The 21,661-nt window shown below is 36.3% G+C and overlaps 1 protein-coding gene across 1 annotated transcript in view; it reads right to left on the bottom strand.

The window, feature by feature from the left end:
- DNAH6 (dynein axonemal heavy chain 6) overlaps positions 1-21,661 on the bottom strand; it is a 298,766-nt gene that overhangs the window by 254,209 nt on the left and 22,896 nt on the right. Inside the window, exons 4-5 of the mRNA XM_059942689.1 lie at positions 21,366-21,628; positions 3,986-4,253 (exon numbers count right to left, since the gene is read on the bottom strand). Of these exons, the coding sequence (XP_059798672.1) occupies positions 3,986-4,253; positions 21,366-21,628 (531 nt within the window). The remainder of the gene's footprint in view (positions 1-3,985; positions 4,254-21,365; positions 21,629-21,661) is intronic.

Consider the following 21,661-nt stretch of genomic DNA (forward strand, 5'->3'; position numbering starts at 1 on the left):
GAATCTGGGTTAGGTGGTTCATTCTTAGGCTGGTATATCAAGAGTGCCCATTGAAAGTGATAAGTATTAGCATTATTTTAATATTTTATAATAAGTACAAATGGAATATAATTTTAAAAATTCACTATGTTGTATACTTGAAATATATATTATACATCAGCTGTACCTCAATAAAAATTAAAATTAATTAATTGAAACACAAGCACATACAAAACAATCAAGCTACTAGAGTCAATAATAAATTCTGCAAGGTTTCAGGAAACAGGCTCAATATACAAAAGTCAATTGTATTGTTATATAGAATATGTATATATATATATATATACACTATTTATATACATTTATACATATATCGTTTAGATATATTCTTTATATGTATTGTAGAATATATATGTGCATAGAATACACATATATGTATAGAATACACATATATACTCTATAATACATATATATTCTACATATATAAAATGAAAAATCCAAAATGAAATTTAAGAAAACAATTCCACTTACAATAGTATCAAAAAGAATAAAATATTTGGGAGTAAATTTAACAAAAGAAATGTAAAATATATACTCTGAAAACTACAAAACATTGTTGAAAGAAATTGAAGAACACCTACATAAATGGAAAAGGATTATATGTTCATAGACTAGAAAAATTAATACTGTTAAAATGGCAATATTTCCTAAATTGATCTACAGATTTAAAGCAATCCCTATCAAAATCCCAACTGGCTTCCTTGCAGAAATTGACAAGCTGATCTTAAAATTCATGTGGAAATTCAAGAGGCCGGGGGAAGTCACACTTCCTAATTTCAAAATTTACTACTAAACTGCAGTACTCAAGATAGTGTGGTACTGGCATAAGGATAGATATAGATCAACAGAAAAAAATTGACAGTGCAGAAATCCTCACATTTACATGCAATTGTTGACAAGGGTGCCAGGACAATTCAAGGCAGAAAGAATAGTCTTTGCAACAAATGGTGCTGGGACAACTGGACAGACACATGCAAAAGGATGAAGGTGAACCCATACCTCATGCCATCAGCAAAAATTAACTTGAGATGGATTGAAGACCTAAATGTAAGAGTTAAAACTATAGAACTATTAGAAGAAAATATAGGGGTAAATTTTTGTGACCTGAGATGAAGCAATAGTTTTTTATGCCCAAAACACAAGCAGCAAAAGAAAAAAATGTATAAAATGGACATCATCAAAATTAAGAACTTTTGTGCTTCAAAGGATACCATCATGAAAGTGCAAAGACCCATAAATGGGAGAAAAGTTTTGCAAATCATATATCTGATAAGGGATTTGTATCCAGAATATATAAAGAATTCTTACAACTCAATAGTAAAATACAGGTAACTCAATTAAAAATGGGCAAAGTATCTGAATAGACAGTTCTCCAGATAAGATATACAAATGGCGAAAAGGCACAAGAAAAGATGCTCACCATCATTAGTCATCAGGGTAATATAAATCAAAACCACAATGAAATGCCACTTCATAACCAGTAAGAAAAGCTATAATGAAAAATGCAGATGTAATGGTGAGAATATGGAGAAACTGAAGCCTACATATGCTGTTGGTGGTAATGTAAAATTGTGCAGTGGCTTTGGAAAACTGTTTTGCAGTTCCTCAAAATGTTAAACACAGAGTTACTGATGACCTAGCAATTCCACTCCTAGGTATATACCCAAAGAAATAAAAACATATGTCTAGACTAAAACTTGTACACAAATGTTCATAGCAGCATTATTCATAATAGTCAAAAAGTGGAAGAACCCAAATATCCATCAATAGGTGGATGGACAAATAAAACATATATATGTATACAAGTGAATATTATTTACCAATAAAAAGAAATGTCATGCTACAACATAGATGGACCTTGAAAATATTATGCTAAGTAAGAAAGCCAGTCACAAAGGACCACATATTGTATGGTTCTATTTATATGAAATGTATAGAGTAGGTACATCAAGAGAGAAAAGACATAGACTGGTGGTTGACCAGAGCTGGGGCAGGGGTTGGTCTGGGGGAGTTGGGGAGAAAAGGAGAGTGACGCTAATCACTCTTTTTGGAATGGTGGGAATGTTCTAAAATAGACTGTGGTGACGGTTGATCAATTCTATGAATATATTAAAACCATTCAATTGTATACTTTAAAAGAATGAATTGTATGAATCATACCTCAATAAAGTTGTTATAAGGAAATGTGAGCACAGATGCCAGTAAGGGTGGTTACTAAAAATAATCATGAAAAGAAAAATTTCAAGGACAGCTCCACATTTATCCCTTCAACATAGTCTAAAAGAATCAGCCCCCTTAATTAACTCACTGTAAATATAAGACTAGTGGTAAGTGTGTGGATAATGATAGCATCTAATAGATATTTAAACCAACACAATGGCTCGATTAGTTACGTCAACCTAAGACTAAAATGATGAGAACTTTCTAGTCTGCTTGAGCTATATTAAAGAGAAAATATTGTCAAGGCCAAAGCACTATTGGTGTGAATAGTGAGCAGAGAGAATGACAACTCTCAGCACATTAAAAAAAAAGAGAAAAAGCCTTAAGAATTGATAGAGGTTAAATGCAAGAGGAACTATTTTACTTACCTAGGAATAAATTTATGAAATGTATAGTGTCCAAGACATGGTAAAAGATGAAAGGTGGTAAAAAGGTAGTAAAATAGGTTCAAATGATTGATAGATCCTTGGTGAGATTAGAGGTCTAGGGGTTGAGTTTGATGTCAAGAAGGATTAGAATCTTTTCCACAACCCAGAATGCTTGATGGGATGGAGGGCCTGAGATGGTACATCTTATATATCTGTTTTGCACTAACACCTCTGTGAGCTGTATTCCTTGAATGTTCCTTTATTGTGTGACTGATGTCTTGATAATGATCTTTCAGATTACCATATGCAAAGTGAACGAAATGACCAGTAAAAAGCAAACTTGAAGCTTCTGATGTAAGAGGGTGGTGACTCAGTGTCATAAAATAGACAGCTGAGGACTCTGAGCATGACAGAAATGGTGGTTACAGCTCATTCCCAGGGGCCAAATAGAAAACTTCTACTGCAAGTCAAAATTCAAGGAGTGAGTAGAGATTTTAAATGTGGCCACATACCCTTTAATAGTTCTTTTTCCATGATAATCCCCTCCTCCAAAGTAAATATTAAAAATTTCCCTACTGTCTGAATCCACGATAGAAGAAAATGTATGAGACATTGGGAGTTATTGGCCCATGAAAACATGCCCCCAAATTATTTTGGACCATAAAGTCCAGAGTGTCTCAAAAATGAGAATTAGTAATAGGGCTTGCTGGCCTGCTCTGTTCAAAAGGGTATACAACTTTCCTGATCAACAAGAAAGGGGGTCATGAATCCAAACCTCTGAAGATGCTCCTAAATAAAGGGGACCTGTGCAACTCTCTTGTTATACTTTAGTGTTTTGCAACCCTAGTTAAAATGTAGAAGAATAAAGATGCAGACATAGAGAATGGATTTGAGGACATGGTGGAGGGGGGCGAAGGGTAAGCTGGGACAAAGTGCGAGAGTAGCACTGGCATATATACACTACCAAATGTAAAATAGATAGCTAGTGGGAAGCAGCTGCATAGCACAGGGAGATCAGCTCGGTGCTATGTGACCATCTAGAAGGGTGGGATAGGGAGGATGGGAGGGAGATGCAAGAGGGAGGGTATATGGGGATATATGTATTACATATAGCTGATTCACTTTGTTATACAGCAGAAACTAACACAACACTGTAAAGCAATTATACTCCAATAAAGATGTAAAAAAAAAAAAAAAAAGATGTAGAAATACACTAGTTTGCCAGACTTTTAAGTGACAAACAGGATGAAAATTGTCAATTCTCTTGAAAGATGAAATATTCTATTCAGGGACAGTCTATACCAATACTTTGTTTTTCTGTGAGTAATTCTTTTAAAATATGATTAATAAATACATACATGATTAACAATGAACAGATCTTTTTGTAGAGATTTTCGACATCCACTGATTTTTTTAGAGCGGACATTCTTCTTCCACACGTTAAAAGCCTTCCATTTCCGGAAAAGTGAAAATACAGGAATCTTAGTGAGTTCTCTGTGATATAGATATTCTTGTTCCCATCGATCAATTTCGATAAATTCAACATCACCATTATAGACATGTGTTACTGCATTTTTGCTAATAGTATAGTAGTCATTTTTACTGATGTTCTCATAATTCACAACCCTTTGAACAAATAAAAATTGGGGCAAGTGAATACAGTATTCAACACAAAATTAAGCAATTGCATTACTATTTTGTTTTAAAAAGATAAAACATTTCTGGAAAACAAGTATTATTTAAAAATTAAAAAAAATTCTAACAGACTACTTTTAGATTGAATAAATTACTCAAGAAAAGGGAGCTGCTTTTTAACAACAGTTGGACTTATTATAGCTCTTAAGGATTTCACAACTGTGGCAATATGCTTGATAGTTTCAGTTACGTGATTTTTACAAAAAAAAATCAATTATGGATTTTTATGAAAGCTACATGGAAATAAGTTTTTATTTATCTTTGATTCTTTAGAAACTATTCAATAATAATAGTGTAAAAGAGTTTTACACTACCCAATATTTACAGAATTATGAGAAAGATCAAAACAAGAAAATATGAATTAGATAAGATTAGAATCAAAACCCAGATTAAGCTTAAAAATGTCCAGTTTATCACATATCAAAATAATCGTTAATGAGAAATTGTTTATTTCATCAAGGGTATTCTTCAACCTCACCCATAATAAGAAATTGATCAAGTAAAGAAGAAAAGCAAGAACGGGATAAAAACAGGAGCAAGGATAGGAGTGGGAAACAAAGGAATGAGAATAGAAAGGGCTGATTCTCTAAAACTTCTTAAAATAAGAACTTAGACGGGAACACTCCAGTGAAAATCAACTGTTTCCCACGTCTATTTTCTCTTACAGTCCTTAACTCTGCATTCTGAACCTGGAGTTCATGGCCCTTGAGCACAGCCTTCAGGTCATCTGTGAAATCCCTGAAATTGTTGTATGTAAACAAATTTACGTACGTATGCATGATAAATTTTTTAAGGGGTTGGAACAAAATCTCATATGCTTTAGGTCTGTTAATCAAAAATTGACGAACCATTGGCAAAATTCATTTTTAGGTTTTAACTTCTATTTTTGTTTTAATAACACTGAGTAAGAAAAATATTTTTAAAATTAGGGCATACAGGACCAGAATGAAAGCAATCTCAAAGCAAGAGCTGTTCAGGTGAGCACACAAGGGAACTGGGGGAGCCGATGGTGCTGTGGAGTGGGGAGTCTCGAAGGCCGCTCTCCCAAGTCAGTGCCGTAACAGAAGAACTTCAACTTGCTTAGCTCCTACCAGATGCCACTGCCTGACTCTTCGTCTGTGTTCTGGTTGACTCACGCCAGAAACATCTGGGAAAATGCCAGGTATTACCTGTTGCTGGTGAGGTGTATGGAAAATGTTTAAAATGTTTTTCTTTGTCAACAGCTTAAGATATAATTAGGACATTCTTCAGGTGATTCTCTACAAAGTGGGAGATTTCAACTTGTCTTTGAAACTGTAATTAACTTCAGATGTTTCATTAACATCAATCATCAAACCAACCTAAAAGCAAGAACAAACACCTCACCCTGGCCCTGGTGTGTGTCTAGAAAACTCACTCTGTGTGAATCTATCTGCTACTAAAGGCCCTTCTAGAAGGTAGCAGATGTGGTCCATGATACTGAATTTTAACTTATTGGTGCTCAGTGCCACTAAGAAATCCTTTTTATTTACATTTTCCTACCTATTCAAGATTCTCATTCTCAAACCACTAAGCCTTTTCCTCTACTACACATCTCTACTCTGCACAGGACAGACGAACACATGAGAGTCTTTTTGAAAGATTGGATCATCAGCATCAAAATCACTTGGGGTGCTTAAGAATCCAGATTTCTGGGTCCAACACAGAATCAGAATCTCTATGTATGGGACTCAAAGATTCTAGCTTAACAAGTTCCCTGCGTGATTCTGATACACAATAATGTTTGTAACCACTGAACTTTATTTGAAAGCAAATAAACAACAACAACAACAAAAACATGGTGGCGACAAGGTGAGTTCTCTCTTGTACCTTCAACTTGAAAATCTCATACCTTCACTGTGTTTTATCCCCTTGAGTGTATCTCTCAGGGTTTCATCCAAACAGAGGTGGAGAGGTTTCATATCACTTTTTTCTACCTCTCCTGGCATTTGGCTACTTTTCCTCTGCATCTAAAAATATGCAGAACTTCTCTTTAACTTGTAGAAAGCTTCCCTTTAGTTTAAAGAAAGTTTTTTCTCAACCCTGCTGCCATTTAACTTAGAATCCCCTGTCTTCTTCCTTCTCTTAAACTTCCTTTATGATGGCCATATCCTCCCCATCCATTCCGTCTTAAAGTTTCTGAAAACTAGGCTTGTTCCTCACTACTCTAATGAAATGCTTCTCTTGAAGATCAGCAGGGATTTCCTTCTAGCCCAATCCAGTTGGTAGGCAGAAGGGGCAGTAGGGTCAAGGAAAGCTTTGCAAAAATTAAGAAGGCCTATGCCCAGTTCTCTGGAATCCTATTTTCCTTAGACTTTCCAGTTTGTTCCCGAGGGGTTGAACCCTAAATATACTCCTTGGATTCCTGTGCTTCATTCCTCACACTATAAACCTCAGTGCTCAACTGTTCCAGGAGTTGATCCACTACTCCTAAGTGATGGCTGCCTTTTCAGCACCTCATGGCATTCAGAATTCAGCCTCAAACTTCAGCTGCCTCCTTTGTTATTTCTTTTTTTCTTTTTCTTTTTGGCACCGTGCAGCTTGCGGGATAGTTCCCCAACCCGGGATCGAACCTGGGCCCTTGGCAGTGAAAGCATCGAGTCCTAACCACCGGACCGCCAGGGAATTCCCTCAGCTGTCTCCTTTGGATGTTTGTTCCATAAAGGCCTTTCTTTGAGGAAATAACCAGAAAAATTAGTCTTCCTTTAAGACCTAAAAAGAGAACTTAACTTTCTCAATTGCTGTGCTCTAAAATCCCTACTTTGCTGATAAAGAAGATGACTTTATGACCCAATTAACTAAACAGAGATCCTTGGAAAGTTAATCAGACTGAGAAGAATGTCTTGAATAAAATTACACTTAACTATGCTTTACTGGAAAAAAAAATATCTGTAGCGTTTTCTTGCTGCTCAATGTAGAATCATGGAATCCCTTGTCAAATTATTTTGTGATAGAAACTGTCTCTGTCCATCTGAAATGAAACTTAGACTCAAGGCTTCTATTAATGTCTAAAAGGATGTGTCACGTGGAGAGAATTGCATGACTGATTGTGGTAGGTCATCAATTGTCCTGTTATTGTTGATTTCAGATAAAACTCAAAGGAAATCTACTGGGGGCCTAAAAAACATGATTTCTCCTCTTGGAATTAATTCTTGATTTTTCTAAAACAATAAGATCTCAGTGTGATTTGTTATTTCAAACAGCATCTCTATCTGTTGTTACACCTTGCAGTGATGGAAAATGCATCTGTTCATTTTTAAACTGATCCACTGGACTAAGAATGTAGAAGCATGGTTTGTCTCATGAGACCTTTCTGCTCAAGAACTCTGAACAGCCTATCGCTTATATCATTAAATCCAAATTATTCTGCTGGGTGTTTGTGGCACCCCCCTCCTGTCTCATATTAGTTTCTTTCTGTCCACACACTGCCCTTTTCAATTGTCAGGCTGGTTTCCAGCTTAGGCTGTGCTAGAATGCATACATATGTCTTTGTCCACCCTGTTCCCTTCTCCCATCCTGATTTCTACAAACAAGAGAGTGATTCCTTACCTGCTATAAGGTACTGGGTGAATTAGATGAGCTCACGGGGCCCTATGCAAATTTAAGTTGTCTCATTATTTTCATTATTACACAGTTTTAATCATTATGACTTGAACATATTTATTGGACAAAGGGAAACAAGCAAGTGCCTGGAAAGAAGTTAGCTATTTCCTGAGTTTTACATTTGTAAACTCAATCTGTTTGATTATGGTCAATATCATGATTCAGTATGTGTCTAGATCTAACCTGAACTGGAGAAGAGAAATGGCTTGGTTTGCTTCTGGTTTGATTAACCAGAAATGGTAAAATATCTGATAAGTAACTCCTTTTCACCTAGAAAATTAAACAAAAGTGTAACTAAGAGGAAACATGTACTAGGGAGGGAATGGTCAGACATCACAGTGGCTCCTTTTTCAGGAGTATGAAAAAGAAATATTTACACATTGCCCTGCCAGAGAGTCTCCTTCAATTCAACTAAATGGTCATGCTCATTAGACTTTCATAGACTATATCTGGCAGCCCTCAACCTAGAAGGCTAGAACAGGAACTACTTCTTGCCTTCCAGGCAGCATCAGTCTTGCTTTTCCATGCAACAATTCAATAGCCACCCCCAAGCTATCCTCTCCCCACGTGACAACTCAGATGCAAGGGCATGAGATCCATATTGGATGGGTGTGCAAATCACCCTGGCTTAAGAGGAGCCAATATTTCTTGCAATAACTATAAGCATACATTTTAGGGTTCCTGCAGAGACATGCCCAGAAAAAGAACTGCCGCACTATGGGAAGTCCAAAGCTATGGCTCCCCTTCAGATATTTATAATTCATTTATAGTTCTTCTCAATGCAGATATAATTTACCAATCAGGGGTCATTTTTATCACAAGCAATGTTGCCTAGAAACAACTGACATTCTACTTGTATTAGGTTACCAGGGGAACAGAGCTTCAGAGTTAACCAAAAGCCAGATTCTCATGCGGAGAAAACTGTTCTACAATCCTCTAAAGCAGCGGTCCCCAACCTTTTCAGCACCAGGGACCGGTTTTGTGGAAGACAATTTTTCCACGGACGGTGTGTGTGTGGGGGATGGTTCAGGTGGTAATGTCAGCGATGGGGAGCTGCAGATGAAGCTTCGCTTGCTTGCCCACCGCGCACCTCCTGCTGTGTGGCATGGTCCCTAAGAGGCCATGGACCAATAATGGTCCAGTATTGGTCCGTGGCCCGGGGGTTGGGGACCCCTGCTCTGAAGCAATGCTTCCCAAACTTTGCATGTTCTAACACACCTGTACAGTGATAACATTTTATAAGGCACACTGGTGAAGACATTAATTATAATTTATTTGTATTATAATAAGAAAAATAAAACAAAATATTCAGGGAAATATGCAATACTGAATTTTATAAAACTTCCAAGTAGAGTCTAGCTCATAAACAACCACAGCTATGACTATAAATTTTTGAAGTAACTACTGCATTTCTAATCAAGACATGATGAATGGTCTGTTCAAATTCTTAAAGTCACCACTGCTAAGGAATACACTTTATAGAAGTGGGAGACAGCAAATGGCAGATGATTATTTATTGCTCTGTCCCTGATGAATGGAAACTCCCTTTTCCACTGACCAGAATTTTTATCACTTGTTCTTTTGAAATTATGAGCCAGAGGTACCATCATTCTTTAATTCTAACAGCTTTTCCTTTTCTTCCTTTGATAAATGTGGTGTTGAAATTTCTTATGATAAGACAAATTGATTTAAAACCCAAACATTTCCATATCAAGTACCTTAGAAACAATGGTAACACTTTCTCTCAAACACAGACGTTATGCTGTTTGACTTAGTAATTTTTCCTTAAATTTAAATTCTTAACAATGACTAAAAAAATCACGAGAGAGCCATTTAAAATTTCACTTTTCTGGGCTTCCCTGGTGGCGCAGTGGTTGAGAATCTGCCTGCCAATGCAGGGGACACGGGTTCGAGCCCTGGTCTGGGAAGATCCCACATGCCGCGGAGCAGCTGGGCCCGTGAGCCACAATTACTGAGCCTGCGCGTCTGGAGCCTATGCTCCGCAACAAGAGAGGCCGCGATAGTGAGAGGCCCGCGCACCGCGATGAAGAGTGGCCCCCGCTTGCCACAACTAGAGAAAGCCCTCGCACAGAAACGAAGACCCAACACAGCCATAAATAAATTAAATAAATAAATAAATAAATAAATAAATAAATAAAGCATGACACAAATTAAGCAATGTGAATACCATCAAGCTTTAAAAAAAAAAATTTCACTTTTCTGAAGTTGAATTTTTGCTTTGAATTCCTAATCTGTGTCAGTATGTGTTAATATATTTTCAGGCAGCTCTTATATTTTTTATTAAGTTCATTCAGGTACTCAAATGTCAGTTAAGTAACCCAGCTGTAAAACCAAAAACTATCCTTCACTAAATCTACAAAGTTGAATCGTTTGCAAAATATTTTCCAATTCTTGACAAAATTCTTCCTTTGGATCAGTTATGCATTTAAGTCTGAAACAACAAATAATGTTGTTCTGCTCACATATCTTTGTAGAAAGCTTAAAAACAGAAGGTCAGGTGGTGGCTTGGATTTTATTATAGTTACAATTTTGATAATATTATTTAATTTGGAATTCATAACTGCAGAGAAACATTTACATATGGGAGTTCTTTTGTGAATAAAATACTGTATTATGCATTTAAATCTCAGGATTATCAGAATAAACTCTACATGGAAAATACATTTTCAAGAACTATTTCCATAATATCTCATTTGCCTTTGATATTTCAACCCCAGTAGCTTTTTTGCCCCACAGAACAAAGTTCTTCCAAACACTTCACTTCAGGGATTCTAGTACTATTATCTAGCAGTTATTAATATCTGTACATCCATCAATATGCAATAAAACTTTAATAACATCCTGGATTGTGGTCATTTCTGTTATGTAACATGTGGATCTAGTGGTATTATTGATTTCCTTTGCTTTTCTGGTTCCAAATAGAATAAATAATTTCCACACAGGCTGGCAAAACTGCAATTCTGCAATAGTGAGTCATTTTGACATTAGATATTAATTGTGTATTCTTGCATTCTTAGCTTCTTGAGCTTCTTGATCAGATGCTAACCTAAAAATGGAATTTGGTTTCATATTTTGTTCTTGCACGTGCCTTTAAAAGTTCCAACCCTTTACCTGAGAGGGTGGATATCTTTCAGTTAAGTGTTGATATAGCTTGCTTGGTACTACTGATTCATTTGATAACATTTTCATACTAATGAGATATTTAGGCAAAAGTACAGGAAAATTATTGTGGATCATAAATCCAATATGAGATAACTCTAATTACGCTGCCTAATTTCTAACGTTTTTTTTTTTAAATAACATAAACTGTGTTTACCTTATAATTTATTGTTTTCTCTCTGAGCATATCTTTCTATAGGTGTCTCAGTAATAGTATGACATATCTTTCTTCCTTTTTTTTTTTCGCTATGAGAGTGCAACTTTGAATGATTTCTAGTTGGTATCTCAGTTCCACTTTTATTCATCAATTTTCTATGGGGAAGAAAGCAGTATTTTGCATTTTTTGCATTTGTTCTGGAAAAATCAATAGGCTTATATGAGAGGCAGATTATTGTGCTAGATTTGCAAATGATAGAAAATGTTTCCATGGCTTCCACCACTTTTGGGGGGTAGTGAAGACATTCTTTGAAGTAAACTCTCAGTCTCATGGGGGTCTCATGGACACCACCAAGTTTCATCTTGACAGGGCAGTAGAGCAGAGAAATTAAGAACATACATTCAGAAGCCAGACTGTCATTTATTTATTGTACAACCTGGGGCAAGGTACTTAACCATTTTGTGTCTTATCTGTAAAACAGAGGTAATAAATGTATCTATCTTATAGTATTATTGTGAGAATTAAAAAACATATGTATATATATATATATATACATGTATATTCATGTATACACTTTGCCTGGAATGTAGTAAATACAAGTAAATCATCATCTTTTATGATATGTAAAATGTGATGATTTGCTTTGGTGTCCTCTCACAAAGTGGGTATATAACCAAACTTTCTAACCAACAGCCATCCCCCATACTTCATGGCTACACCTCAATTACAATCACTCTTGTTCAAGGTCAAAGTCCTAACAAAATAGAATTATTTTGTCTTGATCTGTGTTCTCTATTCCCTTCCTGACCTCTCTAGTTCCTGATCCTTTACCTAGTTTCCTCTAATTTGCCCCAGACCTGACCAGAGTCACCATTACGCCTTCTTGCTGGACAAGATAATCTGCAGTGTACAGTTGTATGCTTACCAGGGTAATATTCCAACATATTTACACATCTCCTTGAAGAAGAAGCTTCAAAACGGTTATGCCTAACACATACCACTAAATTGATTCTTTAGAATGAACTTGGTAAATGTAACTATTTTCTCACTTAGAGGGACCATGGTAGAGATAAACATTGTAGAACTGCACATTTAATGTATTTTACTACACTTAAAAAATTATGTGATGACATTATATTTTATCACATTACTTTTAAAAGAAGTTTGGTATAATGTGTCCTTATCTCATTGATCCAGTATTTACTACTTTTAACTTCCAATTTAGCTGCTTCCAACTATATGGCATCCAAATAATTGTCTTTACTCATAAGATTTATAATATTTGGAGTTGGGGCTGGGCGGAAAATTTAACATCCATCCTAAAACGTTATAAAATAACAAACCATGATTCCAACATCTTCTTAAATGAGATCTTGCATATTACTACCAAGCATCATTAGTGCCAGTCCAAAAAAGTATAAAACATCAACTCACTTCCCTAGTAGAAGTGTTCATTAGTCTAGAAAGACATTTTGTTTGGCAAAATCTGACTCCTTTCATAATGGGGAATTAATATCACAAATGGCACTCCTTGATGTCTGGGTTACTGGATATTTTTTAAATGAGAGGAAGTTATGAAAACATTTCACACATTAATCAAGAAGCAAATAAACCATTTTTTTCTGAGTCACTGTTAAAGATCCATAACCTCTTCTTCAAAACTTATAAAAAACTAGAAAAAGAAGTAGTAAGGTAGTGGTGGAATAACAATACTATTAAAGGAATATTTTTTACATCAAATAGCTTTAAATTCCATTATATGTTAATTCTCCTATCTTAAAAAAAACAAGCTATTTCTCTTATCTTAAGAAAAGTCCCCACTCTTGACCCCAATTCTCTTTTCATCAACCACCCTGCTTCTCTTCTGTCTTTGCCATCTCCAGATTAGTATGTCCAAATCCAAACTCTTATTTTTCCCTGAAGAATCTGTTCCATCCAATCTTCTGTGTCTTACTTAATGGCATCTCACCCCTTTCCCTTGTTCAGTCAAAGGGATCATTAAAGTCAACCTAGGCGCTTCTCTGGTTGCCCACCTTGTATACAATCCATAAAAATATCCTGTTGGGCTACTGCTGCCACCGCTGCCACCCGAGGGTCACAGGTCACTGCCCACACCTTCCTGGGAGCCTGCACAGCCCACCACTGCTTTTTCTCTGTGTGTTTCTCTATTTGCTTTGTTTCTGGTTTGTTTGGTTTTGCTTTTACCATTTGTCTTGGGTTTTGTTTGTGTTTGTTTTCTTTTCCTTTTTTTATTGTTGTTGTTGCTGTTTGGGTCTTTGCTTTTTTCTTGGGTTTTGTTTGTCTGTTTGTTTTCTTTTCCTTTTTTATTGTTGTTGTTGTTGTTTGTTTGGGTCTTTGCTTTTTTCTTGGTTTTTGTTTGTCTGTTTTTTTCTTCCCCCCTCTCTCTTTTTTTTTTTTCTTTTTCTCCACACCAGGTGGCTTGCAGGGTCTTGGCTCCCCAGCCAGAGGTTGGGCCTGAGCCTCTGGGGTGGGAGCGTCAAGTCCAGGACATTGGACCACCAGAGAATCCTCAGCCCCAGGGAATATTAATTGGCGAGAGCTCTCCTGGAGGTCTCCATCTTAACACCAAGACCCGTTCCACCCAACTGCCTGCAGGCTCCAGTGCTGGAAGCCTCACTCCAAACAACTAGCAAGACAGGAACCCACAACCCCACCCATCAGCAGACAGGCTGCCTAAGCCCATACTAAGCTTACAGACACCCCAAAGTCATACTAAGCTCACAAACACCCCAAAACACACCACCTGATGTGGCCCTGCTCATCAGAGGAACAAGATTCAGCTCCACCCACCAGAGTGCAGGCACCAGTTCCTCCCACTAGGAAGCCTACACAAGCCCCTGGACCAACCTCACCCACCAGGGGGCAGACAACAGAAGCAAGAAGAACTATGAAACTGCAGCCTGCAGACCTCAAACCCAGTAAGTTAAACAAAATGAGATAACAGAGAAATATGTTACAGATGAATGAGCAAGGTAAAAATCCACAAGACCAAATAAATGAAGAGGAAATAGGCAGTCTACCTGAAAAAGAATTCAGAGGAATGGTAGTAAAGATGATCCAAGACATCAGGAATAGAATGGAGGCACAGATCAAGAAAATACAAGAAATGTTTAACAAGGGTCTAGAAGAAATAACAAACAAACAGTGATGAGCAAAACAAAAACTGAAATGCAAAATACATTAGAAGGAATCGATAGCAGAATAACTGGCAGAAGAAGAGATAAGTGAGCTGGAAGATAGAATGGTGGAAATAGCTGCTGCAGGGCAGAATAAAGAAAAAGGAATGAAAAGAAATGAGGACAATCTCAGAGATCTCTGGGACAACATTAAACACACCAAGATTCGAATTATAGGGGTCTCAGAAGAAGAAGAGAAAAAGAAAGGCTCTGAGAAAATATTTGAAGAGATTATAGTTGAAAACTTCCCTAATATGGGAAAGGAAAGAACTACCTAAGTCCAGGAAGTGCAGAGAGTCCCAGGCAGGATAAACCCAAGGAGAAACATGCCAAGACACTTATTAATCAAACTAACAAAAATTAAATACAAAGAAAAAATATGAAAAGCAGCAAGGGAAAAGCAACAAATAACATACAAGGGAATCCCCATAAGGTTAACAGCTGATTTTTCAGCAGAAATTCTGCACACCAGAAGGGAGTGACAGGATATATTTAAAGTGATGAAAGGGAAAAACCTACAACAGAGACTGCTCTATCCAGCAAGGCTCTCATTCAGATTTAATGGAGAAATCAAAAACTTTACAGGCAAGCAAAAGCTCAGAGAATTCAGCACCATCAGACCAGCTTTTCAACAAATGCTAAAGGAACTTCTCTAGGAGGGAAACACAAGAGAAGATAAAGAACTACAAAAACAAACCCCAAACAATTAAGAAAATGGTAACATACATATCAATAATCACCTTAAATGTAAATGGATTTAATGCTCCAACCAAAAGACACAGGCTCGCTGAATGGATACAACAACAAGACCTGTATATATGCTGTCTACAAGAGACCCACTTCAGACCTAGGGACACATACAGACTGAAAGTGAGGGGATGGAAAAAGATATTCCATGAAAATGGAAATCAAAAGAAAGCTGGTGTAGCAATACTCATATCAGACAAAATAGACTTTAAAGTAAAGACTGTTTCAAGAGACAAGGAAGGACACTACATAATGATCAAGGGATCAATCCAAGAAGATATAACAATTGTAAATATTTATGCACCCAACATAGGAGCACCTTAATACATAAGGCAAATGCTAACAGCCATAAAAGGGGAAATCGACACTAACACAATAATAGTGGGGGACTTTAACACCCCACTTACACCAATGGACAGATCATCCAGACAGAAAATTAATAAGGAACCACAAGCTTTAAATGACACATTAGACCAGATAGACCTAGCTAATATTTATAGGACATTCCATCTGAAAACAGCAGAACACACTTTCTTCTCAAGTGCACAAGGAACGTTCTCGAGGATAGATCACATTTTGCATCACAAATCAAGCCTCGGTAAATTGAAGAAAAATGAAGTTGTATCAAGCATCTTTTCTGACCACAACACTACGAGATTAGAAATCAATTACAGGAAAAAAACTGTAAAAAACACAAACACATGGAGGCTAAACAATATGCTGCTAAATAACCAAGATATCACTGAAGAAATACAAAAAACCCTAGAGACAAATGACAATGAAAACACGACAAACCAAAACCTATGGGATGCAGCAAGAGAAGTTCTAAGAGGGAAGTTTATAGCACTACAATTCTACCTCAAGAAACAAGAAAAATCACAAATAAACAACCTAACCTTGCACCTAAAGCAACTAGAGAAAGAAGAACAAACAGGAAAGAAATCATAAAGATCAGAGCAGAAATAAATGAAACGGAAATGAAGAAAACAATAGCAAAGATTAATAAAACTAAAAGCTGGTTCTTTGAGAAGATAAACAAAATTGATAAACCTTTAGCCAGACTCATCAAGAAAAAAGGGAGAGGGCTCAAATCAATAAAATTAGAAATGAAAAAGGAGAAGTTATAACTGACACCACAGAAATACAAAGGATCATAAGAGATTACTACAAGCAACTATATGCCAATAAAATGGACAATCTGGAAGAAATGGACAAACTCTCAGGAAGGTACAACCTACCAAGACTGAACCAGGAAGAAATAGAAAATATGAACAGACCTATCACAAGTAATGAAATTGAAATTGTTATTAAAAGTCTTCCAACAAATAAAAGTCCAGGACCAGATGGCTTCACAGGCGAATTCTATCAAACATTTAGAGAAGAGCTAACACCTATCCTTCTCAAACTCTTCCAAAAAATTGCAGAGGAAAGAACACTCCCAAGCTCATTCTATGAGGCCATCATTACCCTGATTCCAAAACCAGACAAAGATACTATAAAAAAAGAAAATTACAGACCAATATCACTGATGAACATAGATGCAAAAATCCTCAATAAAATACTAGCAAACAGAATCCAACAACACATTAAAAAGATCATACACCACAATCAAGTGGGATTTATCCCAGGGATTCAAGGATTCTTCAATATATGCAAATCAATCAACGTGATACACCATATCAACAGACTGAAGAATTAAAACCACATGATCATCTCAATAGATGCAGAAAAAGCTTTTGACAAAAGTTAACACACATTTATGATAAAAACTCTCCAGAAGTGGGCATAGAGGGAACCTACCTCAATATATACAACATTTGGCCATATATGACAAATCCACAGCAAACATCATTCTCAATGGTGAAAAACTGAAAGCATTTCCTCTAAGATCAGGAATAAGACAAGGGTGTCCACTGTCTCCATTATTATTCAACATAGTTTTGGAAGTCCTAGCCACGGCAATCAAAGAAGTAAAAGAAATTTAAAAAATCCAAATCGGAAAAGAAGAAGTAAAACTGTCACTGTTTGCAGATGACATGATACTATACATAAAGAATCCTAAAGATGCCACCAGAAAACTACTAGAGCTAATCAATGAATTTGGTAAAGTTGCAGGATATAAAATTAATGCACAGAAATCTCTTGCATTCCTATACACTAACAACAAAAGATCAGAAAGAGCAACTAAGGAAACAATCCCATTTACCATTGCAACAAAAAGAATAAAATACCTCGGAATAAACCTATCTAAGGAGGCAAAAGACCTGTACTCAGAAAACTATATGATACTGATGAAAGAAATCAAAGATGGCACAAACAGATGGAGAGATATGCCATGTTCTTGGATTGGAAGAATCAATATTGTGAAAGTGACAATACTACCCAAAGCAATCTACAGATTCAGTGCAATACCTATCAAATTGCCAATGGCATTTTTCACAGAATTAGAACAAAAAATTTTACAATTTGTATGGAAACACAAAAGACCCTGAACAGCCAAAGCAATCTTGAGAAAGAAAAACAGAGCTGGAGGAATCAGGCTCACTGACTTCAGACTATACTACAAAGCTAGAGTAATCAAGACAGTATGGCACTGGTGCCATAAGAGAAATACAGATCAATGAACAGGATAGAAAGCAAGAGCTAAACCCATGCACCTATGGTCACCTAATCTATGAGAAAGAAGGCAAGAATACACAATGGAGAAAAGACAGCTTCTTCAATAAATAGTGCTGGGCAAATTGGAGAGCTACATGTAAAAGAATGAAATTAGAACACTCCTTAACAACATACACAAAAATAAACTCAAAATGGATTAAAGACCTAAATGTAAGACTGAACACTATAAAACTCTTAGAGGAAAACATAGGAAGAACACTCTTTGACATAAATCACAGCAAGATCTTTTTTGACCCACCTCCTAGGGCAACGGAAATAAAAACAAATATAAACAAATGGGACCTAATTAAACTTAAAAGCTTTTGCACAGCAAAGGAAATTATAAACAAGACAAAAACACAGCCCTCAGAATGGGAGAAAATATTTGCAAATGAAGCAACTGACAAGGGATTAATCTCCAAAATATACCAACAGCTCATGCAGCTCAATATCAAAAAAACAAACAACCCAATCAAAAAATTGCCAGAAGATCTAAATAACCATTTCTCCAAAGAAGACATAGAGATGGCCAAGAGACACAAGAAAAGATGCTCAACATCATTAATCATTAGAGAAACGCAGATCAAAACTACAATGAGTTATCACCCCACACCGGTTAGAATGGCCATCATCAAAAAATCTACAAACAATAAATGCTGGAGAGGGTGTGGAGAAAAGGGACTCTCTTGCACTGTTGGTGGGAATGTAAATTGATACAGCCACTATGGAGAATAGTACGGAGGTTCCTTAAAAAACTAAAAATAGAACTACCATATGACCCAGCAATCCCACTATTGGGCATATACCCAGAGAAACCATAATGCAAAAAGACACATGCACCCCAATGTTCATTGCAGCTCTATTTACAATAGCCAGGACATGGAGGCAAGCTAAATGTCCATCAACAGATTAATGGATAAAGAAGGTGTGGTATATTTGTACAAATTGTGTCATTTGTAGAGAAATGGATGAACCTAGAGACTGTCATACAGAGTGAAGTAAGCCAGAAAGAGAAAAACAAATATCATATATTAACATATATATGTGGAAATAAAAAAACAGTACAGATGAACCTATTTGCAAAGCAGAAATAGAGACATAGATGTAGAGAACAAATGTGTGGACAACGTGGGGGGGGGAATGGGGGAGTGGGATGAATTGGGAGATTGAGATTAACATATATATGCCACTGGGTATGAAATAGATAACTAGTGAGGACCTGCTGTATAGCACGGGGACGTCTACTCAGTGCTCTGTGGTGACCTGGATTGGAGGGAAATCCCAAAGGAAGGGGATATGTGTATACATATGGCTGGTTCACTTCACTGTGCAGAAGGAGCTAGCACAACATTGTAAAGCAACTATACTCCAATAAAAACAAAACAAAACAAAAAAGAAAAAAACCCAGCCTTCAACAGTTGAATGACTAAACAAATTATAGTATATTCATAAAATGGAATACTACTCAGCAAGGAAAGGAAATTTATTCATGCAACAACATGGATCTCAAAAATATTATGCTAGAGAAATTGGACACAAAAAACCAGCTGTGATTCCCTCTGTGTAAAATTCTTTTTAAAAAAGCATAACTAATATGTTGTGATAGAAATTGCATTAGTGGTTGCCTGAGGTGTCAGGGAGGGGTGGTCACGGTGGAGGGTATGTATGAGAAATTTTTCAGGTGACAGAAATGTTCTTGATTGAAGTAGTGGTTACATGAATGTATACATTTGGCAAAGTTTATCAAACTGTACACTTAAAATGGGTCATAGTATCATGTCAATTATATCTCAATAAAGTTGAGTTTTTTAAAAAAAATCCTGTTGGCTTAACCTTCAAATTATTTCCAGAATTTGACCCACTTCTCCCCACCTCCACCACTACCACCTGGTTTATCTCTTATGTGAAAAATTACAGCCTTCTATTTGGTCTTCCTGTTTCAATACTTGCTCCTCAAAAGTCCATTCTCTACACAGCAACCAGAGAGGTCCTTTTCAAAATGTAATTCAGATCATGGCACTTCTCTACTTGAAATTCTTCCTTGGTTCTCCATTTTTCTCAGAGTAAAAGTTAATGTTTTTACAATAGCTGGCAAGGCCATCAATGGTCTGTCCTCTCATTCATTCTACTATAGTCACACCAGCCTGCTGTTCGGTTCTTCAACATGCCAGGTGTGCTCCTGCCTTGGGATATTTGTATTCACTCTGCTGCTGTCTGGAAAGCTCTTCTCCCCTCTTCCCATAGCACATAATTCACTCCTTCTCCTTCAAGTCTTTGTCCAAATGCCAGCTTCTCAATGAGGCCCACCCTGACCACCCCAATTTATTAACAACCTCTTTCCAATAACTCCCAATCCCCTTTGCTCTACACTGTATTTTTTTGTATAACACTTAGCATATTCTAGCATTATATATCATTTACTCCTGTATTGTATTAATTATTGTCTCCCTCTGCTAAAATGTAAGTTGATGAGGGCAGCAATTTTGATCTGGATGGTTCATTAATATAGCTCTAGCACCTAGAAATGGTCATGCTATAGATTGGGTGCTCAATACATTTCGCTGAATGATTTTCATAAGCATCTCTCTTCCTTCTACAAATTGTTTCTCACTCCTGTTAAGCTCTTTCAGGTTTACAATAAATCTATCATTAAAATTTGATTAAAATGTTTTTCTTCTCCCCAGCAGGAGAGTTGTTTTCAGTGTTATCTGACTCAATCAAAACTACAGCGCTGAGTAAGGGAGAATAGAATTCCTAGAGAGAACATTTATCTTCCTATGCAGCAGAGACTGGGGAAGGCAGCTCAAAGAATTTGGTGGCAATGCTCAACTACAATCACCTTCAAGGAAAGACCATATCAACAATTGTAGCATTCAACCCAACTAAACAACCACAGAGGAAGGTCAGCAATATCTTTAAGTCCTGTTACCTGTTGTGCTGAATTTTAAAGCAATTCACAGACACATTTGGGTGACTCTTCAAATTATTTCAACAACAAATGTGTGTTTAGCAGCAACAATAGAGAGTATATGTGAGTGTGTGTGTATTATTAATCTATATAAATACCCTAAATTATCAAGCTCACTTTACTTACAAAAAACCCTTATTTCTACTCTATTAAGGAAAGCTGAAATGACATGTGAAAAAAATCAAGCATCATCTATTTTTTATACATTGCCATCTTCTTTTCTCAGTAATCAAAAAATATCAAAAATATATTTGTAATACCGATTAAAAATAAATAGAATTATATCAATATAATATAAACATATAAGAAACACAGCAGTGTCTATAAAATGTCTATAAGTAAAGATAAATGGGAAAAATAAAATTGTTGTGATTAAGATTCATTTGTCATTGGATGATAACCCAAATTATATTTTATCAGATAAACCATTAACATGCAATTGATTATGGATAACATTTGCAATCTTATTTGTAATTTTTACTGCTAAATAAATTGCTTCATAAAAGAGAACTCACTTCAGATTATATCTGTCGTACTCAGTGGAAGATCTTGGCACTGCAGAGATCATATAAAGAAATCCAATGTGTTCATTTTCACGTACTATTTTAATGATTTGCAAGGGATTTTGAATGTTGGCTTTAATGACTTCTTCCCGGTCGTGGAAATAGTACTTAGGGTAAGTTGAGGAACTAATCTCGTAGAGGCCTCTTCTTCCAATGCTGGTACGTGACAGTTTAGCAGGAGAGGGAGAGAACGCCTCAGCAGAGGGCCATTGGATCTAAACAAAGCCAGTTTTTTAAAAAATTAGTTT

This window comes from Balaenoptera ricei, chromosome 13 (genome assembly GCF_028023285.1).
Source record: "Balaenoptera ricei isolate mBalRic1 chromosome 13, mBalRic1.hap2, whole genome shotgun sequence".
NCBI lineage: Eukaryota > Metazoa > Chordata > Mammalia > Artiodactyla > Balaenopteridae > Balaenoptera > Balaenoptera ricei.